The sequence below is a fragment of the Manis pentadactyla genome, chromosome X (assembly GCF_030020395.1).
Source record: "Manis pentadactyla isolate mManPen7 chromosome X, mManPen7.hap1, whole genome shotgun sequence".
Lineage (NCBI taxonomy): Eukaryota > Metazoa > Chordata > Mammalia > Pholidota > Manidae > Manis > Manis pentadactyla.
Genome location: NC_080038.1, coordinates 721,912 through 745,211, shown reverse-complemented (window position 1 = coordinate 745,211; position 23,300 = coordinate 721,912). Strand labels below are relative to the sequence as shown.

Below are 23,300 nucleotides of genomic sequence, written 5' to 3'. Positions count from 1 at the left end.
CTGATGAGCACACACCCATGTTGGTGACCTGCCACCATTCTGATGCAGCCTGCACTGTCCTTCTGAAACAAGTCCGTGCACACACATGTAGCTGGGTTTTCATTTTAGGACAATACATGGGACTCCGTGCATGGCAGTGTGTCTACACCTTGGCTGTGTGCTGGTCGTATCTGATAGATCAACCTGAGAAGCGGGTGGATGGCAGCCGTATTTGACATCGGGCCTGGGGTACAACTGTGTCTCCATAACTGGGGTGTATGACGAACTTTCTCCCGTGTCCAAAAGCTTTGATTTATCTCATGCTTCCCGTGGCCGGTGGGGTGCCTGGCCATTTAGGTAAGTGGACGGTGTGGAGGGGAGGGTGGCACCTTGATTTACACCAACACCACGGGGGAGCCCACCTGCCCTGGGGCACACTGCCTTTAAAAGCAGCTACAGAATGGATTGAGCCAGCCAAAGAGGGGTGGACAGCCTGACGTGGAGGCAGACCCGTCAGGAACCATGATTCTCTGTCTCCTCCCACATCATTGGCCCTGCACCTGCTCACGGCTGGGTGGCACCCTTCCAGAATGGCTCACATATGCCTATGCACCAAAGAGGGGCTTTTTAAGAACCCGATCGTCCGCACGTTTCATCACATTCACCAGCTGTATCCTGGCGACAGGTAGCCGGCAGTGTCCCCATTTCCAAATCTCTGCCCTTATGGAGACATCGATTCTCTCCCTGGACGCTCTTGTCTGCTTCCAGCGGCTTCCTCGTCACGGCGGCACGCAGCCAGCATGGTGAGCGTGTGGGGCTCTGTCATGGTCCTGCCCCCTCTGCTGGGCTCCTGAGAAGCAGTCGGGGTGGCCTCCCATAGGTGGGACACGCAGCTGCCCGGCGTGGAAGTGGAAAGTCAGTAAAGGCTGTGGGGCTGGGATTTGGTGGTCGGGGGGCAAGTTACATCAGAAACCATTTGCAGGTGGGGTGAAAGGGGCACAGAAGTGATATGCCCGGAACTGGGGGGATGCTGAACCCATAATCCCTGCATGCCCCTCACCAGTCACTGCGTCTCCTCCACCAGGAGGATGTCTTCGGGTTTGTGTGAGCCTGGCGGCGGGCTGCCCCCGTCCCAGGACACCTGAAACAGAGAAGGCGCACGCTGGTGAGACCCCTTCCAGGGAGTCCCCAGCTGTGTCATCTAGGGAACAGCGCTGAGGTCAGCGTGAGGCACAGTGACCCGGTGCAAACAGCCCAGGTGCCCATCACAGATGGAGGGCTAAGTAAACATGGTGCATCCACGCCCGGGAACATCACTCAGCCCTGAAGAGGAGGGGAGCCCTGACACACACACACACAGCGTGGATGGTCCTGACCCCATGGTGCTCAGGGAGAGATGCAGACACACACGGGGTGGGATCCATTCACAGGAAATGCCTGGAACAGGCAGATGCACAGACAGACGTGGATTCGTGGCTGTCAGAGCTGAGTGGGGTGGGGAGGCCTGTTCGTGGGCATGGGTCTTCTTTGTGGAGGTGGAACGTTCTGGAACCAGAGGGGGTTGCCCACACAACCCGGTAATGCACTCAGTGCCCCAAGCTGTTCAGTTGGAACAGCAAATTGTATGGCTTGTGATTAGATCACAATACAGCTGCTTAAAAACAACCCCCCCTGCCCATCACTGCCTCATCCATGTCTGGGGTGCCTGGAATCAAGATGGAGAGATGGACAGCTGCCCCCTGGGACAGACAGACACCTCCAGTTTGGGATAAGTGGCCCCAGCCTTGCTGTCTGCTCCTGGAGACCCTGAGTGCGCTCTGTTCCTTCCTGACCCCCGTGGTCTGGCGTGAGCCCTGAACCCCCCTCCAGAGCCCAAGCAGTTTGCCCCAGCCCCCACACGATGGCTTCATAGCTTGGGGGCCTCTGCAAACTGAGGGTGATCCTGGCCGGTGAGGTGGAGAATCGGGCTTGGGATGGCACGTTTGCAGGCCCATGTGGGAGCGTGACGGGGCGTGATCAACCGAGTAAGGACCCCGAGTAAGCACCCCGATATCTGCCCTGGGCTCTTACTGAAGCAGCACTCCCTGCACCCTTCACCTGGGAGCTGGGTCCTAGATGGAGTCAGGGGTCATGTGTGCAGAGCAGAGGAGGTGCTTTGGCTGGGAGCCTGGATGGCAGCTCGTCTGCACCTTGGTGTCTGTGTCCCTGCAATGCTACATGAAGGCACTACGGCCAAGCCCACTTTGCCCCGATGCTCCCCTGGACCCTAAACTCTGATGCCAGACAGGCAGACTTCGTGGGAGCCCAGGGCAGCCGGACGGTGCAGCCAGGGAAGGCTGCCGGAGTAAATGGGGGCCAGAGGCTCTATCTGGGGCACCTCTCTGCTCCTCATGGGGGAGTGTGTGTGGTGGGCTCAACGGAAGACCAGGAGGGGCTGGGGCAGATGCCCCCAGGAGGGTCCCTGAACCAGCCACAGGTGGGTGTGTGCCTGGCTGCCCCCAGGGAACCGGCTGTCGTGCTTGATTGTCATCCCCCTGGAATTCACATCTGCCTGGAACCACAGAAGGGGACCGTATTTGGAAATAGGGTCTCTGTGGATATGACTGGACAATGGAGATGAGGTGACCCTGGGGGGTCCAGGGGCCCCGACAAAGGGTGACAATGAGCCAGCCGAGGGCTGTCAACAAGCATGAAGCCCTGGCCCCTTCCTCTGCCCTGGGAACTGTTTCTCTCCAGTGTCTCCGAGTATTGTGTTGTTCTTGTGACGCCAGGATGGCGGGACCTCTCCGGGGAAGGCAGCTGCATGGCAGAACCCCACCCTCCCTTCCACCCTGGTGTCTGCAGGCACTGTGTCCCCAGGGTGGCCCCCACCTCCCGAGACACCCGGCCTCCTCCCATCTGAGTCCGGGGCTCCGAGACAGTGGGGCCAAGCCTGGGCTGCGCTCACCTCCAGGTGGGGCGCGAGGCTGCCCGTGACTTCCCTGTGCACCTGTGGGATCCGGGGCAACAGCCTTTGCTTCAGGGAGAACCTGGTGAGAAGAGACGGAAGGGGAGGCGGCCCCATGCTCAGCAGCCTGAACCGGGGGGCCCAGGGCTGTGCCCAGGGATACTGGAAGCTGGCTTCCTGCATGGCCGGGGGTCAGGACTGGGGCCCAGTCAGTGGCACAGGCTGGCTTCCCGGGCTACGGCTGGGGACCAGCCCTAGGAGCCCACGTTGGGGGCCCACTCGTGGACCCCACCTGGGGACCCATCTGGCGGTGGGCAGGGCGGCTGGTGTCCTGGGGCCACTCACCTCCACATACACCTAAGTGTCCCCGTGTGTCTGGCCGGCCGCTGAGGCCAGACTGGCTCACAGGGCAGGGATGCTGATGGCCGAGATGGCAGGAAGCCGGAGCTCCCACCCACCATCCAGGGCTGGAACCCTCCCCCCATGCCAGGGGCAGATGCAGCCCCCAGCTGCCCACTGGGCTGCACTGGGCCTCTGCCTCTGTCCAGCGCAATCCTGCGGCCCATGCGGCCCCCAGACCCTCAGAAACCTCTCCCTCCAGTGCCTGCAGGCGTCCCCCACACCTGGGGGTTCTGCCCCAGGATGTGCAGGCACCGCCAGACTCCAGTCTCCCCTGGTGGCCCCTGGCTCTCCAGGCCCCTGTGGGTCCTCCTGGCCAGGTGGCCCCCACCCCCACAGCTCTGGGCCAGGGCCACGCACTCCGGGCTCAGACCCACCCACACCACTGTCCCTCCTGTCACTGTCCCCACGGTACTAGGAAGGCCATGGGCACCCAGGAGGGATGCCTACTGTGACACTAGGAGGCACTCCTAAAGGAGGCGGATCGTGTGCAGGGTGGGGGGCATCGTACCCGAGGACACGGGGCATCCTACCCACAGGAGCCCAGCCCCGTTAGTCTCTGTGCATCCCCTCCCCGAGCCCTAAGTGACCTCAGACCCACTTCCTGCCTCTGGGTTTGCCCTTCCCGGCCGTTCTGTCTGGGGGGGTCCAGTCAGTGCAGCCTCTGCGGCTGGCCCCCTTCATACCCAGGCGGGGTCCCGGTTTGGGGGCAAACCTTTTGCAGAGGAACATCAGGACCGTGACAGTCAGCACCACCCCTGCCACCAGCCCGGCCAGGGCCACGGTGGTCCTGCTGGAACGCAGCTCTGTGTGGCCTGAGGGGAGGAGGAGCAGAGGGTCAGGAGGGACCCAAGGTCATTGTGGCACACGTCAGCCCCTCCACGCCCGCCATCAGACCACAGGTAGGGGGTGTTCTGGGGGGAAAGCAGGGCTGATGTGAGTACAGCGCTTCTGGACACAGGGCCTGAGGGAGGTAAGGACACTGTCTGTGAAGAATCTACCCTACCCTGCATCCAGAGTTGCCCCACCCACCCCTTCTTGCTGTCCCCTTCGCCCCCACGCCCTGCTCACAGGAGTGGCCCAGCAGATACATTGCCACGAGGGCTTGATGCGTTCCCTCTTGGGGCACATTTACTTTCCACATGGCAGGGCACAGCCAAAGGAGTGAATGAGGAATGGTGAAATGTCAAGGGACAGAGCTGCTTTTCCATCGCAGAGGAGGCTTCCCCTGGGGAACTCTGACTAGGCTTTGCCGCCTGTACCACGTCTGCGAGCCATGAACCTGTCCTCTGGGAGGAAGGAGGCTGGCACATGGATTCGGCAGCTCCTCCCAGGTGGGGCTGCTGGGCAGCCTGTGTAGGGTTTGAGCATCAGGCAGATGCATACTTGGAGCTCATGCCCAATTGGTCCTGGAGGGATGCCAAGGGGCCCCTGGAGAGAGGCGCTGGACAAGTCCCAACCCTGTGGGTTTTTTGCAGGTCTGAGCAGGCAGGCATGTTGGGAGACTGCATGGGGTCTGTTAGCTCCACACCCTACATGTATGGGGACAGCCAGGGGCTTTTCCTGCTACGAGTGCTTCCAGGTGATGGCGACTGTCACCCCTGCAGGCCCCTCAATTTGTGATAGCCCCTTCCTGCCCCATAAAGGAGGAAGGCATGACAGGGTACTGTGGAGTGGCACTCCACATGGGGCAGAAAGTCGGAGCCCCCTGGCTGGCCCCCCCTGGAGGTGAGCTCCCTGGGTTGGGGGCAGCCGGCAGCCGGGGTCTTAGAGACAGACCACTGGAGTGGAGACAAAGATGAGAGGGGCTTGTGTCCCTGAGGCTGAGGGAGGGAGGGGATCTCCCTACAGGATGAGCCCAGAAACATGGGAGGGGGGTGCAGGGGACCAGGACAGGCTACATTTGGTGTGCTCAGGCACAGAGCCACCGGCAGGAGCTGCCCTGGGTCCCCTGTACCCAGAGGGGTCACAGTGGGCTCAGTGGACCCCCAGGAAGATATGTCTACATCCTAAACCCCAAAACCTGTGCCCTGGACCTTATTTGGAAACAGGGTCTTTGCAGGTGGGATTAAGTGCAGGATCTGAGATGAGGTCATTCTGGATGAAGGTGGCCCTAAACCTGGGGACAGGTGTCCTCATAAGAGGCAGAAGAGGTTGGGCAGCGGGACACAGACCAAGGCCCTCTGCCCATCCCATGTGACACAGGAGTTCCTGGCACACACTCACCGAAACACAGGGGCGAGCTCCACTCACTCCAGAGCTTGTTGTGCATGTACCTCACTCTCGCTCGAAAGGTACTCTCAGCCCTCATGGCAGAGCTGGGCAGCAGGTACACATTTTTATCCTCCCCTCGTTGGAAGATCTTGAAAAGAACAGAGCTGCTGTGACCGGCATTGGTGACAGCTTCAGGGGGAAGGCGGGAGGTGTGACAGTCCTGTTGGGATGGAAGTGCTTGGACAGAAGAGGCCCGGAACCCGGTGGGGGCGTGGGCCCTGACTTCTTGGTCACACCTCTGCTGCCTGAAGCAAGTGCGGTGAGGGCCTGTGCCCTGGGGATGTGGGCCCCACAGCACGGTGGGTGTCACAGCCCTCCACCCATCCCACTTGGCGGGCACAGCCCCCACACCCTGGCGTCCTGGGACAAGTGCGTTTGGAGTGGCTGCAAGAGTGAGATGACGTAGGGGGACGGCTGGTCAGGAAGGGAAGGAAGGAGGGCCCTGGAGGGGTCTTCAGGGCAGGAGGGGATCATGCGTGAATCAGAGCTGCTTCCTGAGAGGTCCCAGCCCCTTGTGCCAAGCTCCCCGTGCAAACTCCTGTCTCATTGCCAGATGCTGCCTGGGGGCCAGGTCTGCTAGGGGCCAGGGTTGAGTGGGACAGACGGGTCGTGCCCTCCTGAGTGTCTCAAAGGCCATGACGTTTCCGTGCATTTGGAACTTTCTTATTAAGACAGACAGTGTTCCGAGTTTGCACAACCAACAGGCGCCAAGAACAGTCCTCGCCCTCCGTCTGGCTCTGAGCACCGAGGTCGTCTCTTGCACGCACATGTGTGTGGCCAAAACCTTTTTTATCAGCTGTATCTCTCCTTTTAGACTCAGCAGATCCCACCCCAGCCACACAGCTCCCGGGCAGCTGCCTGAGGGGAAGAGGGGGGCTGGGAGGTGCTGAGCCAGCCCACAAAATAACGGAAGCTGAGAGTGGCCCGGACATGCCGCCAGCCACTAGGAGAGCCCCCGGGCAGGGGGAGGACACATGTGTTGGGGGTATGATGCTGGCACTGGGCTGGCTCTCAGGTATCTGAGCAACAGGTGGCACCCAGAAAAGACAGGTATGTCCCCGGAGCTGGTGCCTTCAGACACCTCTGTGCCTCTTCTCTCTGGGCTACTCCTGGGGTGGCCTGTGGCTCAACCTCTCACCAGCAGAATTGGCACCACCTGGGATCCGGGAAGACTGAAGGATGCCAGGTGATGGAACAAAGGGCACCTGTCGGGGGATCACTGCCCTCTAGAGGCTGAGGGGATGGTCACCTCTGTGAGTGTCCTGGGGTGGCTGTCATGACCACAAACAGAGGGCTTAAAACCACAGCAATCCTCCTCTCCCAGCTCTGGAGACCAAACTTCTGAGATTCAAGCAGTGTTCTAAGGACCAGGCGGGGCTCTGAGGTCCAGGAGGGTCAGGGCCGCCTCCCTCCACAGGCTCCAGGGGAGGCTCCTTCCTGCCTCTTCTGGCTTCTGGGGGCTCTAGGCAGCCCTGGACATGTGGCCCCATCCCTCCCGTCTGCCTCCGTCTCCACATGGCTTCTCTGTCTGTGTCTCCTCTTCTGTCTCTGATAAGGGCACCTGTCATTGCATTTGGGGCCCCCCTCATCCAGGAGGACCTCATCACAGATCCTTCACTTGTTATATTTGCAAAGACCTTATTTCCCAAACCTGGCCCCATTCCGAGCTTCCAGGTAGACGTGTCTTTTGGTGGGATGCTCTTCAACTCACTATAGTCTTTGAACGGAAAAGGTTTAAGGGGCTGCGTCTGGATGAAGGACGTTGCTCTGTCCATGGGGTTGATGATAACCGGCTACTTGTGCTGAGTTGCAGGCATTCAAGAAAACACAGCTTCTCAATCTGAGGCTAAAGTCTCAGGGGACCCTGGGCCACAGGGTGAGGGCTGTATATTGAGGAACTTTAGGGCCCGTACATGCATGTTTTATAGAAAGGGGTACTTACAGGATCTATTTTAGAGTTGCTGCCCTGTAAAAATGAAAGCAAAGGAAAGATGGTCAACGGCTGTGTCTTCAGCACTGTATTCAAATATGGGAACCTGCCGTGAACCCTAGAGTTGGTATGAGGATCATTTTAAGTTGAAGATAGTTGAGATTCTACAGAAGCAGAAAGAAGCCTTCTCAGCGCTCCCTTTATCTGGTTAAAAGCAGAAAACTCTGTGCAGGGAAAATGGAAATTCCACAGGCAGGTTCTCACCTGATCCTAATTTCGCCCGTTGTATAAGTGGGATGAAGTAATACTTTGCCTACTGCACAGGTGCCTACTTGCATACCTATTGGCAACAAGCTATTTACGGCCAATATTGCTTTAAGAAGAGGTCTACCTGGTGCTAAGAGAAGAGAGAAGCAGCAGAGCCCTGTGCTGGGAAGAGAGAAGGGAGTTTAGAGAAGACAGCGGGAGGGAATGGGGGACGGAGCTAGGAGTGGGGGTCGGTGCCCGGGGCAGAGATGGGGCCAGGGCTGCAGGCTAGACGGACCTGCCTCTGGGTGAACGCCGTTAGAGTGAAGCAGGGTAGGAGCCCGTATTTTTTACGGCCAGCATTCCGCTGTTGTTACTCAGTCTCAGAATTCGTAGTGAGCTTGCCCACAGCTGGCAACACCCTTCACCTGGCGTGACACTCGGGAATGAGGAATGTTATAAATTCCCTCTTCAGGGAGATTTCATTCCCGGAGGGAAGGCGAGTGTAACTCTCATAAATTCCATCTCCAGGAGAGTTTTATGCTGGGAGGAAAACAGAAAGGATCGCTCATACCTGTATCAACACACATTATCAGAAACTGCCTTATATCCCATTTGTTCCCCCAGAAACCCATTCTTTTGTCTTTCCAAAGAAACCCATTTGTTTTTCTTATAGAAGAAGCCTTTTCTGTCTTCTTTCTTTTCCCCTAGTTCAGTGGATAAGCCCCTAACCTTAGCTATTTAAGAGTCACTTCTTTTGTGAGCTTCCAAATGCCTGTGAGTAAACTTTGCTTTTTGCCCCGTTCTATTTATTTATCTGGGGTTTGATGATTTAATTTGCATGCCCCCAGGAAAAGGCATAAGTGGGTAGAGGGAAAGTTTTTCCTCCCCAACACAGTTCTCTTCTTGTGCATTTACTTCCAGCTGGTGAATTTGCTCTGACGGTGTTAATGAGTGAAAGGGAATGTGTATGAGGTCAATTCTGTGAGGTCATCTGTGTGCAGTTACCTGTGTAATGCCACCTGTGTGCATGCTGGGGAGGAGGCTGTCAGCAGGCTGGGTCAGACACTGCAAATTGTAGGAGGCCACATCCAGGGCCCGACTATCACCCAAGACCCAAACCACACCTCTTGGAAGGGTTGTAAGGCACGGAGGGACACAGCCTCATCTCCATTTTGAAAGAGCCCTGTAACCGAGTGTTTCACACCTGGCGTGGGCCTTGGGATCACCGGCAGAGCTTTGGAAAATGCCCCACGTAGTGACTTCAAGGGCCTTGGACAGAGGCTGGTGGAGGCTAGGGCTTGACAGATGTGGAGGGGATAAAAGTGTACCGAAAGGACAGGGGTGTGGGACAGCAGACTCCAGGGCTGGGGATGGGCCCTGTGGGGAATATACGGTGACCTGGGGGTAGTGGCTGCCTGGTGAGCCATGCATGAATGTTCAGAACATTTATTCATTGAGCACATATTTACTGGGTGCTAGGCACTGTAGGCCTATGTATGATGACAGTGTGCTGCTCTAAGGTAACTTGCCTTCTGCAGGTAAGAGGCAGAAAGCACAGGAATTCAGCCCCTCAGCCAAGAACATTTAAGGTAGGGACAATTTCAGATCAGCTCTGGGAAGAAGAAAGACAAGAACACACATGTGCAAAGGCACTGGGGTCTGGGGTGCTGAGGACTGGCTGCTGCAGCTGGGGCCCAGGGGGTAGCCTGGGAGAAGGACATGTCAGGTGTGCCTGATTAATGTATGCCATTAACAGCCAAGCAGGAGGGTCTGGGACGAGAACTGGGATGAGGGTATGAGCTTGAGTTTCACATCCACCCCTCACTCTGGGTTTGGGATGTGGGTTGAGGCTCCAGGCTGTGGGGAAATGGGAATGTGATGTGACCGGTGGGAAGTCCCCACCTTCCAAGAATCAGCTCTTCCAAGTCCATATCTGAGGTTCCAAAATCTCACTTCATACAGTGGGACGAGGGGTGCTGAAGGATGGGGACAGGTTTAAGACTTGGGCTGGCATCTCTGGATTTCCCATGAGCTAGCTTTTCAAGACCATTGTCAGATTTTGTTTCAAAAAGTAATGAAAAGGCTAAAAGCTGTATGATTCCAACTATAAGACATTCCAGAAAAGGCAAAACTATGGAGACACTAAAGAGATCAGGGGTTGCCAGGGTTTGGAGGAGGAAGGGATGATAGAGCACATAGGACTTTTAAGGTGGTGAAATACTCCGTAAGATACTATCATGGTGGCTACACGTCAGTATACGTTTGTCCAAATGCATAGAATGTCCAACACCAGGATGTGTCAGTGTAGGTTCATCGACTGTGACAAATGTCTCACCTGCTGGGGACGCTTATAACAGGTGAGCCTTACGTGTGTGAGGGCAGAAGGTACATGGGAGATCCCTGTATCTTTTACTCAATTTTGCGGTGAGCCTAAAACTCTTCTAAAGAACAAAGTCTCTTTCAAAGGAAAAACAAAGTTATGAAGGACTTGCAATAAACAATCTGAAAATAAAATTAGGAAAACAAGTTCAATTACAACAACATCAAAAAGAATAAAATGCTTAGGAATACATCTCATGAAAGAAGTGCAAGACTGTACACTGAAAAGGACAGAACATTGCTAAAGAGATAAAAGAAAAAAATAAAAGGAAAGACATCCCATGTTCATGGATCAGAAGACCCCATCTTGTTAACATGGTAACACCCCCAATTGATTGATAGATTCAATACACTATCGAAATTGCAATGACTTTTTTTTTTGTAGAATTGCACAAGCGGATCCTAAAATTTGTATTGAATTTCTAGGAATGCTGAATTGCCAAAACAACCTTGAAAAATGAGAACAAAGCTGGAGGCACCACATTTCCTGATTTCAAAACTTACTACAGAGCTAAAGTCATCAAAACAGTGGTAGTCCTGGCATAAAGATAGACACAGACCAATAGGATAGAATAAAGAAAATCATCTCAAAATGGATGAACGACCTAACTGTAAAAGCTCTTAGAATCAAACACAGGTGTTGGCTGACCTCATGGCACAAGGGTAATGCATCTGACTCCAAACACAGGTGCCATCTTTGTGACTTCATCATATGGCAAAGAAAAATAAATAATTGGACTTCATTTAAAAAAATGACACTTTTATGACAAAGAGAAGCTAAATGACTTAACAAAGGACAGCTTTCTGGAGCAGAATTCCACTCTCATTAGGAACCATTCTACCTGAAACAGGAGAAAGGGGGGCACACGTGGTCTGTGGCTCCCAAAGATTTGGGGTTCTTACCTTTTTTTGAATGTCCAGTTCGTAATACAACATATGAGTTGCAATGTCAATGTCAAATCTTATCTTGGGATTGTCCCACTGGATAATGTGATGTGATCCATTGTCATAAACTGTGATGTTTTCTGGTGGGTTATACTTTTCTAAGAAAAAAACACAAATGGTGCAACAAGTTATAAATCACAGAGGAGTTGTTCGCAGGAGAATTAGCTGAAGGTGTCTTGGTAGTCACATGTCCCATTCTCTTTTTCCTGCATGAAAGAGAAAAGGCCACTGGGCCTGGGAAACAAGACCTCGGGTCAGCTGAGTGTGCACCTCAGGATGTTCCCTCCATTCTGCACGAAAACCCGCCTGACCAGGTACCCACCCTCTGCATCCATGTTGCAGGAGTGCTGAAACCTCTGGCAGAGAAGCCAGTAGGTTAGACCTCCCTCCTTCTTCATCCCTCACCTCCTCTGGGATGCTCTACAAGCCTGGGGACTTAGGTTACCCGGCATTTACAGGGAGCCAAGAAAACAGGCTGATTGGGGTCATCTTGAGGTCATCCAAGTGCATACTGATTATTTTGACTGAAGGCAACTGAGAAACAACAGATGCAGAAAGACGCCTTCCTGGGGCTTCCCTTATCTGACTAAGAGCAGCAACTCGAGAAATGAAGACTTCCGTGAGTCCGTTCTCTGGAAAAGTTGTGTGGCCAAGAAGGCTGCCCTGTGTCTTATGGAGAAAAATACATATATTACATGGTCTTTGTTCAGGCTTGAGTTCAATGTCAATGCATCAGCAATGTACATTAAATTAAGGGTTTTTAAATAGAGACGCACATAATATAAGGTTATGTATTGATGAGTCGATGAAAATGTTGTGACCAGAGGCTAACTTTGTATTTCCTCCTAGGAATGATTCAGTATTTGCTAAGTCAGTGTTTGCGGGGAATTTAGAGGACATCACAACCATAAATAATGGGAATGGCTTCTATCTGACATCTTTCATGAGTGACACGAATATGTGCCTCTCCCGTATCCCACCGAAAGGGGAAGCCATGACCACCCTGCCTTCTTCTTTGAATAGTTGCTGAATCTGGATCCTGGGTCTTGCTCAAATGGGGCTGGTCTGGGAGCTGGCATCCCATACCACCCAGCCCTGGTTCAAACCCAAATGCAATAAAAGCTAGACAGGGGCTGATGCAAGGTAGGAAATTGTCTTACCGATTCTATAAGCTACAAACGGAGTAAAGTCCAAAAACTGGACTGCCGTCTCTCTGCTGGTTCCGTTCACCAAGAAGAAGTAATTATCTGTGCTTCTGGGCTTTCCGAGTTTATCGAAATGGCAGCCCACGCGTGTCCCCGTGGAGTCTGTGATGTAGTGGGGGCATTCGGCCTCCTCCTCGTCCCTGCAGTTTCCAAAAAGGATCAAGGAGAGGCCGGAGTGTGAATCATCAAACACAAAAATCTCTCCTCAATGCAGAGAACCCTCTAAAGAGGCTGACAATGTTATTAAATCTGTAAGTTAAATGAAAATAACATTCAACGTATCAAATCGAAACATTGGTTAAAAAGGAGACACTTTTTATCACTGAAGCAGGAAACCAGTACGTGATGCACATCTGGGACAATCGGCTAAGAGATTGGGGACGTGGGGAGAGGGCGTCTTTATGCAGAACTAAGATGATGCAGGCCGTTCCTTTCATGCTCTCAAGATAAAAGTGGTCGTTTCCCATCTCTTAAGGACCAGAGGACGGTTTGCATTCAGGAGCCAGGCTACGGCCAAAGTTTCTCCTCCCAGGAGATGGGGAAGTGGGCATCTTCTCCCTGGATTTTTGGGGTACTTCAGAGAGATGCCCCCCCCGGCCCTGAAATGTGGGGCTGGCCTGTGGCTTCTCTACCAATGAACCCCATGGCCCAGACTGGCCTTAGCCGCTCAGAGGTGGCCTGCTTACGTGGAGGCCCATGCGTAGAGGTGGTACTGGACGTCGGCAGGGGCAGCCGGGCCCGGAGTCCAGCTGCAATTCATGAAGCGGACGTCGTAAATGAAGCAGGAGAAGTTCACAGCACTGGAACCTTCCTTGCCTGGAAGACATCAACCCATATCCTCCACTGCTGCACCCCCGCCCCCAGCACAAGCACCGCGGGGTCCCTGCAGGTCCTTGCAGGAAAAGTGGGGTACCGGCTGAGGCCCCGTCACCTGGGTTGGTAAAGTTCAGGGCATCCTGGAATGCAGTCCCAGCAGAAGTCACGTTCACCATCAGGGTGGCCCCCCTGTGCAGCACAGAGTTGGAAAATACACAGAAATAGGTGTTGTTTTCTTTGACCTGGAAAAGAACAAATAATAGACCTGCACTTCGGGCCCCCTCGGGCCCCATTCTGTGCTGCAGGTTCCACGAGAAGACCTTGAGGGTGGCCCTGGGGTCACATGTCACTCAGCCTCCCTCCTGGAGCCTACTTCTCCACCAGGTTTCCTCCCTGGCCTGTCGAGCCCCGTTTTGGCAAAGAACCCTGCTAAACAGATGATGGAAAAGCGCCCCCACCTCTGACCCTGTCGGGGAGCAGACTGCGCCGGCTCACAGAGTGTCGGGTGCTCTGCTGAAGTCAACTGACAAACAGCAAATGCCCAACGAGCGGTCTGCCCTCCTCTAGCTGCCTAAGATCAGGGCGTAGATTTCCCTATTTGAAGGTGCCCTGCACCCCACAATCTGCCTCCTCGTGGGGAGTGAGTCTTATCACTGGGGAACGAGGCTAAACTCGAATAAGTGTAAAGAAGGCACCGAGAGGAATGTATGTGACACGTCAGTGAAACAGCCCTTATCTTGCATCAGGTACTCCCCCCAACTGTAGACATGGAACTCTGAGCCACAATTTGCGTGCACCTGCCCAGGGTGCCAACCCCCCGTCTGCAGTGTGGGGCCCAGAGGCCCAACCTGCTCTCTGCAAGTCAGACCTTCAGGAAGCTGGATCGCTATCTCCCCGCCAATCCAGGAAGCTAATGGTTGCCCCCCGTAAAATCGCCCCCCAATGGCCTGGGCTTGATTGACCACTGGCCGTTTCCCTCATCTTGTCCCCATTTCCAACGTGGCGTATGGATCGTTCTGAGCTGGACACAAACTGAGAATCAACAGGTGTCAGAGGAAGCCTCTTGGAGCTTCCCTTTTCTGGCTAAAAGCAGAAACTTCTAAGAAATGAGCACAGCCAGGTCCTGTGTCTCTGGGGAGGTTTTATGGCCCTGAAGACAACGGAAGTTCAGCACCGAGCTGAACCTGCACCGGCAAACCTTACTAAAGTAACCCTTCTTTTCTGGTAGTTTCCCGGTATATCTGCCTACCCACAGTTGCGGCCCATGGAAGCCTAACACGCACTTCCCTTTGTCTTGTCACATCACGGTGTATTGCTCTTTGTTTAAAATGGTACAAGAACTGTCAGGTCAACCTGCTTTATTGGGGGGTGTTCTCTTCTGTCTACAATGCTTCGCTGCCACCATGCCATGGAAAAGTTTTAAATCATGTAAAATGTCTTTGCCTTTTCCTCCAGTGAATCTGTCTTTTGTCAGTCTAATTTGCAGGGCCTCAAGGACCCCCCCTTAAGAGTGTAGAGGAGGTGTTTTTCCTCCCCTGCCCCACTATGTAGCTTTCTGATTTGGAGGCTGTGCCAAACACAGCCAGTAGTGGCCGAGTCCCTTCCCAGAGCGAGTACTGTAGTAACAGCCTCTGCGTTTACGTCCACAGGTTTTAAGGCTCATTTAGGGATACGGCTCTTTTCTTTGCCTTTCACTTTCTGGGTTGGCAGGGGATTTGCTTTATAACTCTATTTCCCCAACTAGTGTCCCAGGGATGGAAGTTGGGGGGGGGGTGCGTGTGGGGAGGGAGCGTCACAGACCCCTGTGGGATGCGGGCATCAATGGAGACGTGAAGAGCCGTCAGACTCCAGTCAGGCCTGCATTCAGGAATCTGAAAGGGGCTTCTGGATGCACCCCAGTAACAACGGGGGCAATTCCAGATTCCCAGACTCTGTCCCTGGCGCAAACCGGGCCTGGGCTTGGTCCCCCACCCTCCTTCCAAGATGAATCAACAGGCTCCAAGTAAGGAGTCCAGGAAATGGTTCTGCCGTGGGAAATAATAGCCAGGATTTTTTTTTCTAGAGATAGAACACATTCAATGCCCATTTCTATGGAAACACATTCTTGTGAAAAGGATTTGCTTCAGAAGAAAAATAATAAGAGCGGTTCCCTGGAAATCCTAACACAAAAGGAAACGTAGGATTTGGAACAAAGATGACAGAAGAGGAGAAGCGGATGCGGGCTGGAATGCGGACCGTTCTGAGAACAACACTTACGAATCACAAAGCAGGAAATGCCAAAGCAGGAAAATCTGTGATTGACATATAAATCAGGATGATTGACAGCCTTAAAACAGCAAATGGAAGCCCGCCGGTGTGGGTCAACCTATTCAGAGCCAGGGGAAAAATACCTCAAAAGAAGTTGAGGTACAGCTGAGCATCGTGGTGCCTGAGAAGAGCAGAGAAGGACCTTCTTAGGTGAGCAAGGACTCACAAAAATATCCCAGTTGTGCCCTCTAAGCCTGAATGCAAATCTAAAAAAGGAAATTAATTTTCCCCAGTTCCAAAAAGGAAAGAAAATGCCCTGATTCCTCTCCCGTTGGCATTCCCTGGAGAAACTTGCATTGTCTTGGCTCTCAGGGCCACCCTGAGATGCATGTAGAGCTCTTTAAAAACTGGACCTCTGGCCAGTTTGGTGTCCCAGGAATGTCTGTGTCGGGGTCTTGGGGGGACCTCATGCAAAGCGAACATCAGTTAGGGGTCCTACTTCCCGCCTCTTGGAGTTTCTGCCCCAAGAGGTAACTTCCTGGTTGTCAAGAACATGAGAGAAGGCTTAGCTTTCCTACCTGTGTGTGAGGGATGCTACCTGCCTGCCCGGAGGGGAGGGGAGGTTCTGCCTGTCTGTGCAATGTCCTGGAAGATGGCCTGCTGTGCACGGTCCACCCTGGTTCATGCTTCTGCAGTGACAAAACTATTTTCTGTCTCTTCTGCCTTTGTGCACAGGTCTGTGGATAGGTGGGAGATCTCGTCTCATTTACTTACGTATTTATTTATATACCGAGTTATTTCGTTGCTCTGTGTTGAGCCTCTGCCCTAGCCCCCAGCTGATTCTCCCGAGGGCCAGAGGAGAGGGGAATACAGAAATGCACGTTTGAGGAACCGCCATTCAAAGGCTCAGCCCAGGCCTGGCTCTGTTCCCCAGGAAGCCGGCTGCTCTCTGCACTGGCAGAAAAACACTTGTTTCGAATTCCACCTCCTCCAAAACCCAAACCTGTGTGCCCCCAGCAAAGAAATGCCACAGCCATGTTTTCTGAATTTTCCAAAAAAGAAAACCCTGGTCAACACTGAGGTTGAAAAAAAGAGGCCCTCAAGTTAAAAAAAAAACACGATAAGCAATCCCCTATGTAAGTCTTCAGAAAGGAGGGGGTCACAAGCCGTGACTCAGATAAAAGGGGTCGGGAAGGGCCTTGGGAGCATCTTACCAGCCTCAGCCTCAGCCAGCCAGCCCATTAGAAACATTAGAGCCCGGCCCCTGCAAAGAACTAGTTTCTCTTCTGTAATTTCTCCAGGAGCATAAACCCTTTAAACAAATCTGCAGAGGCTGAAGGAAACGGAAAGATTAGCAGCAGCCCGATGCTGCCCCATGCTGGGGGAGCCAGGAAGCGGCTGGAGCCTAGGGTCTAGGGGCCCACAGAATGCTAGGAAGGGCACCCAACGCCTAGGCAAAGAAAGGGCCCAGCGACTTTACAGACTTGATCAGCCGTGTTTGGGAAGCAGGGGTTCGTAAGCACCATGCCCACGGCTCACAGAAAAGTGGCTCCCTGCATAGCTCGGGAGGGGAGTGAATAAAGAGCCATTCCACTAAACACACAGTAAACCCCAAACTATCATCTTTACGGACTGAACTCTGTGGTCCTCTACAAAAGCCCTACTGACACAGCCTCGGGTTTATGTCCCTAAGGCGAGGACGGCGTAAAGAAACGGGTTGATGCGATGGCACATGCAGGACGTCCATGGGGAGAAGGTGTCAGGTCAGCAGCTCCGGCCCACAGGCCCGTCCCAGGGAGGCTGTAGGTGTACAAGGCAGGGGGGACTCACCCGTGGACTTTGCATGGTGGGGGAGCCCTGTGGGGTGTCTAGTCTGCATTCCTGCTCGGTCACGTTTCTCACGTAATTCCACGTTAACATCCTTGTCCTGGAATCTAGCTTCATGTTGATAATAGGAGACGTGTCCTCCTGGACTAGAATTTAACGGAATGAACACTTAGTGGAGATTGGGATGCTACCCCCCCTTTGTCCCCCCCACCATTGACCTTATAGTTACCATTGAGGGAAGGCATTTGGCAAGCATCAGGGTGGATGGGTATGGTTTTTGCTGTTTTATGGAGGCCAAATTCACAGGGGCATAAAAGTAACTGTTTTAAAGGGAACCATTCAGGGACACAAGCCCATGAAAAGATGCTCAGAATCATTACTTATTAGGGAAATGCCTGTCAAAACCACAGTGAGATGCCGCTTAGCCCATAGGTCAATGCTAGCAATAAACACACCCAGGAAATAATTGTGGGAGGCAATGTGCAGAATTGGAGACCTTGGTACCCAGGGTGGGAATAAGACGGGGGCTGTTGTGTGTCTATCTCCTTGAGCAGATTCTTTTGCAGGCATTCAGGACAGGAGAAGGGACAGGGCTGTCCCCTTTCAGGGGGGCCAGCAGTGTAGGATGCAGGGTGGGGCATGACCCTAAATCATGGGGGAGTTTAATTTTCCCTGTCGAAAAAATGGGGAAAAGACCCCTGCCCCAAACTTCACTATTTTTTCAGGATTTCTCCCTTTGCTTTTTCCACACATATACAAACATTTCCAATGGCTACATATCAAACTATCTTGCAAAGCCACAGTAATCAAACCAGCATGGTACTCACATCGAAACAGACTCATAGATCAAGGGAGCAGAACAGAAAGCCCAGAAGGGGGTCTCATATCTGTGGGCACCTGGCTCCAAATTGCAAACCCATTAGGTCATGGGTGGTAGGCACCTGGCTCTATAACCAGCTGAGACCTCTTTCTGCATGGCTAACTCTCAGCAGGCTGGCTATATGGCATACCTGCTTCTGGTTTTCTGCTTCCTTTACAATAAGATTTACTTTTCTCTCTCCCACCTCTGTGCTGAAGTTCTCTCGGTTGGCAGGTTTTAGTAATTTTTCCCCATGTAGGCAGAAGCTCTACCGCCTCAGGTGGGTTTGGGGATGAGGGCTGGCATTATAGGACCACCCTCACCTTTGAGTCCCTGACTGGGCTGGAGGATAACTGCTCCCCTCCCCGCCTCAACCACCAATAGCCTCTCACCAGACCGGGCATTGGAGCACGTGCCTGCACCTACCTACCCAGCTGGGGGTCTCTGCAACATGCTGAGCTCAGGAGCACCAGAAAGCTTGTGAAATCCAGTATGGCTGCCATGTCCCAGCCCTGCAGCTGGACCTAGGCATGCACAGAAGAGACACCAGGTCAGAGGTTAGATTCCAACATGGGCAGGAGCCCTCCCTTCTCAGCACCCCTTCTAGGGGTATCTCTGGCAGTTGAAAGGGCTCTGGGGTGGTTCCCACATCCCTATTTGGTCTGCAATATCCCACTGGAGTCTGGTGTGTGGCTACCATCCTACTCACACACCCCGGGGTCACCTGTCAAAATCGGATTCCCTTGACCTGCCCCTCCAGAGCATCAGTAACTTAACACACAGCTGTGATGTCAACTTTGAGCAACCTGGGATTGCAGAAACATTTTCTGGGCTCTTTGTGCACATCCTTCCCCACCCACCATCCTGGCCACCACCGGTGCACATTCCTGTAGATTGTAGGGCAGTGGGGGGGCCCATGAAACATCCCAGAGTTGGTATCAAGATTATCTTAAGGTTCTCTTGTCATAAATAGTGGCTGAGGGGAGAGAGAGATAGGCCCCAGTGAAAAGAAGAAGGGATGTAAGATGAGGAAGCCAGCTGACTGCAGCCACTTTGGGGTATGAGGCAACTCTGTCATGTGCTGAGCCAAGCCTCTTGGGCCTGCCCTTTTCCTCTAATCACAAAGGTCCAGTAGCAGGTGTGTGGTATGGGCCATTCTGCCTGCCCATGTCTGACCAAGGATTTTCGCTGCCTCATAGCCCATACCTTCCTGCTAGTGGGCTTTTAAGGTAAAATGAAGTCATCAAAGTGAGTCCTGATCCCTTAGGACTGGTGTCCTTATAGGAAGAGGGGATGAAGACACAGACACGCACACAGGGACGACCCCCTGAGGACACAGGGAGAAGACGGGTCTATACTCCCAGGAGGGAGGCTCAAGTGGGCCAGCCCTGGGTCTCAGAGTCCAGCTCTAGGATGGGGGACAGTAATGTCTGTGGTTCCAGCCACCCTGCGTGGGGTATTTGCTTCAACTGCTTGAGTTAACACAGCAGAGCTGCCAGGAATGCAATGGAAGGTGGTACGGTGTGAATGCCCAGGGCATCTCTTCACCAGCATCTGCATAAGGCTTGGAGCAGACAGTGGGCACCACTGTCTGCTGCATTAGGTCCAGCGTGCGGAGCCTGGGGGAGGAGCCTGCCTTGCTGCATGGCCCAGGTGTGGCCCTGTGGGCGGCCTGGCTGTGGGGCTGGCAACAGTGGGGGTTTGTAACGCCCAGGAGTGGGGTGGGGGACACTGGCTAAGGCAGCTGCAGACCTGACCTCTCCCCAAAGGCAGGATGGTCAGTTTTAGGGAGTGAACTGCAGCCAGAGGTCACGAGGGTGCTGCCTGCATGTGGATGGGCTCCCAGATGCTCCCGCCACCTGATGGCATCGGGCCGTGTGGACAGATCAGAAGTCCCCGTGCTGTGTCCTGACCCCAGGGCCCCCTTGAGGAACCAGCTGCCCTCTTGAGTCCTGAAGTCCTGCATTTGTTCATGAACTTCACGTGCGACGCTTCTGCATGCTGTCTCGTTGTGTCCCAGAACATGTGTGCGTGTCCACGCCTGACGGCTGTGGCAAAAACTCCAGGGGACAGTGCCCGGACGGAGCCTTAAATGCAAACTGACCAAAGCTTCACCCACCAGCTGTTCTGAACCCCCGTTTCCCTCCTTCTCTCACAGGGGGATATGATTCTTGCTCCTTTGGTTATGCCCACGGCCACCCTTTTTAAGAAGACTCTCCTTGAACCGTGTACAAATTTCCAGGCGTTTGGAGGCAAGTCGCTGCTGGCCCCGTGCACCTTCATGGGGCAGAGGGAGGCAGGATCCCACAGGCTCTCAGATAATCGCCAACTCCCCCTCGTCCGTTCCTGTGCGTCCCCACCCATGCCCCCCTCCCGTGGGATGTTGAGGGAACCCTAAGCTCACAGGTCACAATTACATCGACACGTGCTTCTGAGCCACAGGATGCTTCAAAAAGCAACCGCCATGTCCTGAACACACCGAAAACTAACCCTTAATTCAAAGAGGTTCCTTTCCGCATCAGGCATCTCTGTCCTTTCTTCCTTGGGGTCCCCAAAGACACATCTCTGAAGAGGCGCTCCCTCCGTGCTTTGGGGACCTGCCCTGTGTGTCCATCCCCCCTGCATGTGGCACCCTGACACCTTTTAGCAGAGTCCACGTTCTGTGAATTTGTTTCTGACGCTGGCCGCTGCTTTTCTTAGCTGTCAACTTTTTGGAGGTCACAGGAATGAAGATCTGAGATTTCAGGGTGCAACCCACTGGCAGTCGGAGGGTCACCCATCATCAGAGGCTACAGGTCATGGCCTCACCTCGCGCAAGGTGGAGGGACAGTGGCATCAGTTCAATCCTGGCCAGGCGAGACCCCACAGTCTTTCTGGGACCTCCCTGGGAGCTTGGGGGAAAAGGCACCTTATGGCCGTTGGAGCTTGCACCCCCACAGGACCTGGGCCATCAATGGCAGGCATGCTGGCTTCTGAGACCAACCATTGATGACTTTAATATTGAAACAACCCAAAGGGAGATATTTCGTGTATAGGTAAGTGTGCAAGAAAGGACGCAGACGCCGTGTACATATTGCCAGAGGCCGGACCTCTTACGCTGCTGCAATGGTTTGTAAATGCTTCGTGGCTGCCTCCGGAGCCCCTTCTGCCATTCCTCCCTGTCAACCAGCCTTAGTTAAATGCCCACCCTGCCTTCCCATGAACGACTGGTACTGCTTCCCTCCTCCCCACCACCCCCAACCATCCAGCAAGCCCACCCGGCCGCAGGACTCTGCAAAGCAACTGACCTGAAAAGGGGACAGAGTCAGCTCACCACTTGTCTCCCCGGGAACTTCTCTCCTGGGCTGTTCTGATGGGTTTTAAAGGTGTCCTGTTGCCTGGAGGGTACCGGACGCTCCAGGGGCCCCTCTCTCGTCCTGTAGGCAGCTGGCACAGTATCAGCCACAAGGACAGGGAATGCGACAAGGGTCAGCTCTCTGTGTGGCCATGCCCCCTCCCCCTCTCTAACTGGTATCTTTTTAAAGAGCCGGTTGCATGTCAGCACCTGTCAGCTGAGTGTCCGTCACCATGCGTGGCCAGGCCAGGCTTATCTCGGCCGGACAGGAAATGTTCTAACCCAGCCGGGCGCCTGACTCAAGCAAGCAGCCAGCCCATGTTTTGATCAATGTTGAGGTTCCCCTTTTTCCAGGGGGGAGGTCTCTGGCTATGGGGCCACCCGGTCCCTCGGGGTGCTCGGGGCCATGGGGGCTCCATCCTCTGTCCCACGTCCTGGAGATTTCCAGCCACCATCCAAGCGTCTGCATGCCTTCTTTCCTGCCATGGGAGAAGATTCCTTTCCTAGGTCCCGGGTTCTCCTAAACATGGGTGCGATTTTGGTCCACGTCCACGTCCCTGAGGGTGCCCTGAGCTGGGCCCTGGTCTCGGCAGCTCCTGGGGTGCCCCCACAGCCTCACCTTTAGTGTAAAGTGACTGTCTCTGCCTGGCAGCACACACCTTCCTCCTCGGGAAGCACACATCTTCTTCGTTCTTGGAGATTTCTGGGACTGGCTGACCTCCACCCGCCCCGAGGGGATATAAGCCCCGAGAGGACATGGTCCCTGCATCCCAGTCCCACCCAGAGCAGGAACAAAGGTGTCCTGTGAGCCAGAAATCTGTCCCCAGGTCTCCAAGGAGATCGTGGTTTATTCAGCCTGCTACCCCCGCACCCAAGCCCCAGGCTGGGATGAAGGACTTGGGGCTTCCGGCCCCTGGAATTCCCACAGCCCCCCGGAGAAAGAGCTGTTTCAATCTCAGTTTGTAGATGCAGTGGATAGAGCACAAAGAAGTCAAACAAGTGGCCCAAGGCCACAGAGCAGGACAGGAGGACCCCAGGTTTGCATGAGAGTCTGAGCTCAGCCAGGTGCCAAGACCCAGAGGGGCTGGGGATACAGGGATCCTCCCAAAAGGCCAGATCTTAGGGGCACCGCAGGAAAACCTTGCTCCCGATGTCCCTGGGGAGGCACAGAGGAGGGGCATGGAGGAGGTGACCGCCGGGATGGCGTCAGGGTCATTTCTGATGCTGGGGCCCCACGTACAGCAGATTCTCAGCTGCAACTTTTGGAAAAACCTAATTAAACCCAGAAAACTTTCCCACAGATGCATGAACAACCCTTTTGCACAGCCAGGCTGGAACCCCAGTCTATCCACATTCTCCAGGTGAACTGCCATGTGTCCTCAAGCTGGAGGCTGTTTGGGAGCGGTTGTCACATGAAGTTCATCCCAAATGCACCTGCTGACGGGGAGCCCACCTGGGTTAGGTAATTGCCTCACCAGAGAAAAAAATAAGCCCTCCACCTTCATGCCAGGACCTGCATCGCACATGTGGAGCCCGGAGCCCACTGACAGCTGCCTTGACGTTGAACCAGGAAAACGAAAAGTAACTTCTCTGAATTTAATGTGTATCTGCCTTTACAAACCTCGCATCCTGGGGTTTCAGTGCCAAGATGGGTGTATGCCAGGGGAGAGGGGTGCTGGCCAAACCCATCCTGGGGTCTGCTATCCGAGGGCCTGGAAGGCAGGATGAAGGGTCCTGATTTTAAATGGTTGCACCAAAAATTAGACAAAGGAGGACACGTGGTAGGGATGGCATTGGTCTGTGGAGCCTAGAGGTCAGCTGGTTTTCAGAGACCAGTGTTTTTGGGCACGTGCTGGGGGCAGGGGAGGAGCTGAAGGCGGGTTGGGGCAGAACTCGGGGCAAGGGGCTTG

At 54.1% G+C, this 23,300-nt stretch overlaps 1 protein-coding gene across 5 annotated transcripts; it reads right to left on the bottom strand.

Moving 5' to 3' along the window:
• Positions 1–240: 240 nt before the first annotated feature.
• On the bottom strand, positions 241–21,443 carry LOC118935958 (granulocyte-macrophage colony-stimulating factor receptor subunit alpha-like). Of its 5 annotated transcripts, XM_057495333.1 has the most exons (11): positions 21,344–21,443; positions 18,487–18,580; positions 17,201–17,343; positions 13,239–13,365; positions 12,994–13,123; positions 12,263–12,447; positions 11,061–11,200; positions 7,542–7,565; positions 5,552–5,687; positions 1,040–1,120; positions 241–872 (listed from the first exon to the last, which is right to left on the bottom strand). In XM_057495333.1, exons 2-11 carry the CDS (start codon positions 18,557–18,559, stop codon positions 802–804), a joined length of 1,110 nt encoding a protein of 369 aa, XP_057351316.1. In that variant the 5' UTR covers positions 18,560–18,580; positions 21,344–21,443; the 3' UTR covers positions 241–801. The 5 variants fall into 5 exon arrangements, with proteins under 5 accessions (XP_057351316.1, XP_057351313.1, XP_057351314.1 ...); XM_057495330.1 differs by having other exon boundaries at positions 241–1,120; positions 21,344–21,440; XM_057495331.1 differs by having other exon boundaries at positions 241–1,120; positions 21,370–21,429.
• Between the last annotated feature and the right edge of the window lie 1,857 nt (positions 21,444–23,300).

Excerpts from the sequence above, each read along its gene's own strand:
- LOC118935958 (XM_057495330.1), bottom strand. The coding sequence starts at position 18,559 with ATGGCAGCCATACTGGATTTCACAAGCTTTCTGGTGCTCCTGAGCTCA. Across the intron at positions 13,366-17,200 it reads CCACCATGCAAAGTCCACGG|GTCAAAGAAAACAACACCTA; the intron begins GTGAGTCCCCCC and ends GTTCTTTTCCAG. Across the intron at positions 12,448-12,993 it reads CTCTACGCATGGGCCTCCAC|GGACGAGGAGGAGGCCGAAT; the intron begins GTAAGCAGGCCA and ends TGGAAACTGCAG.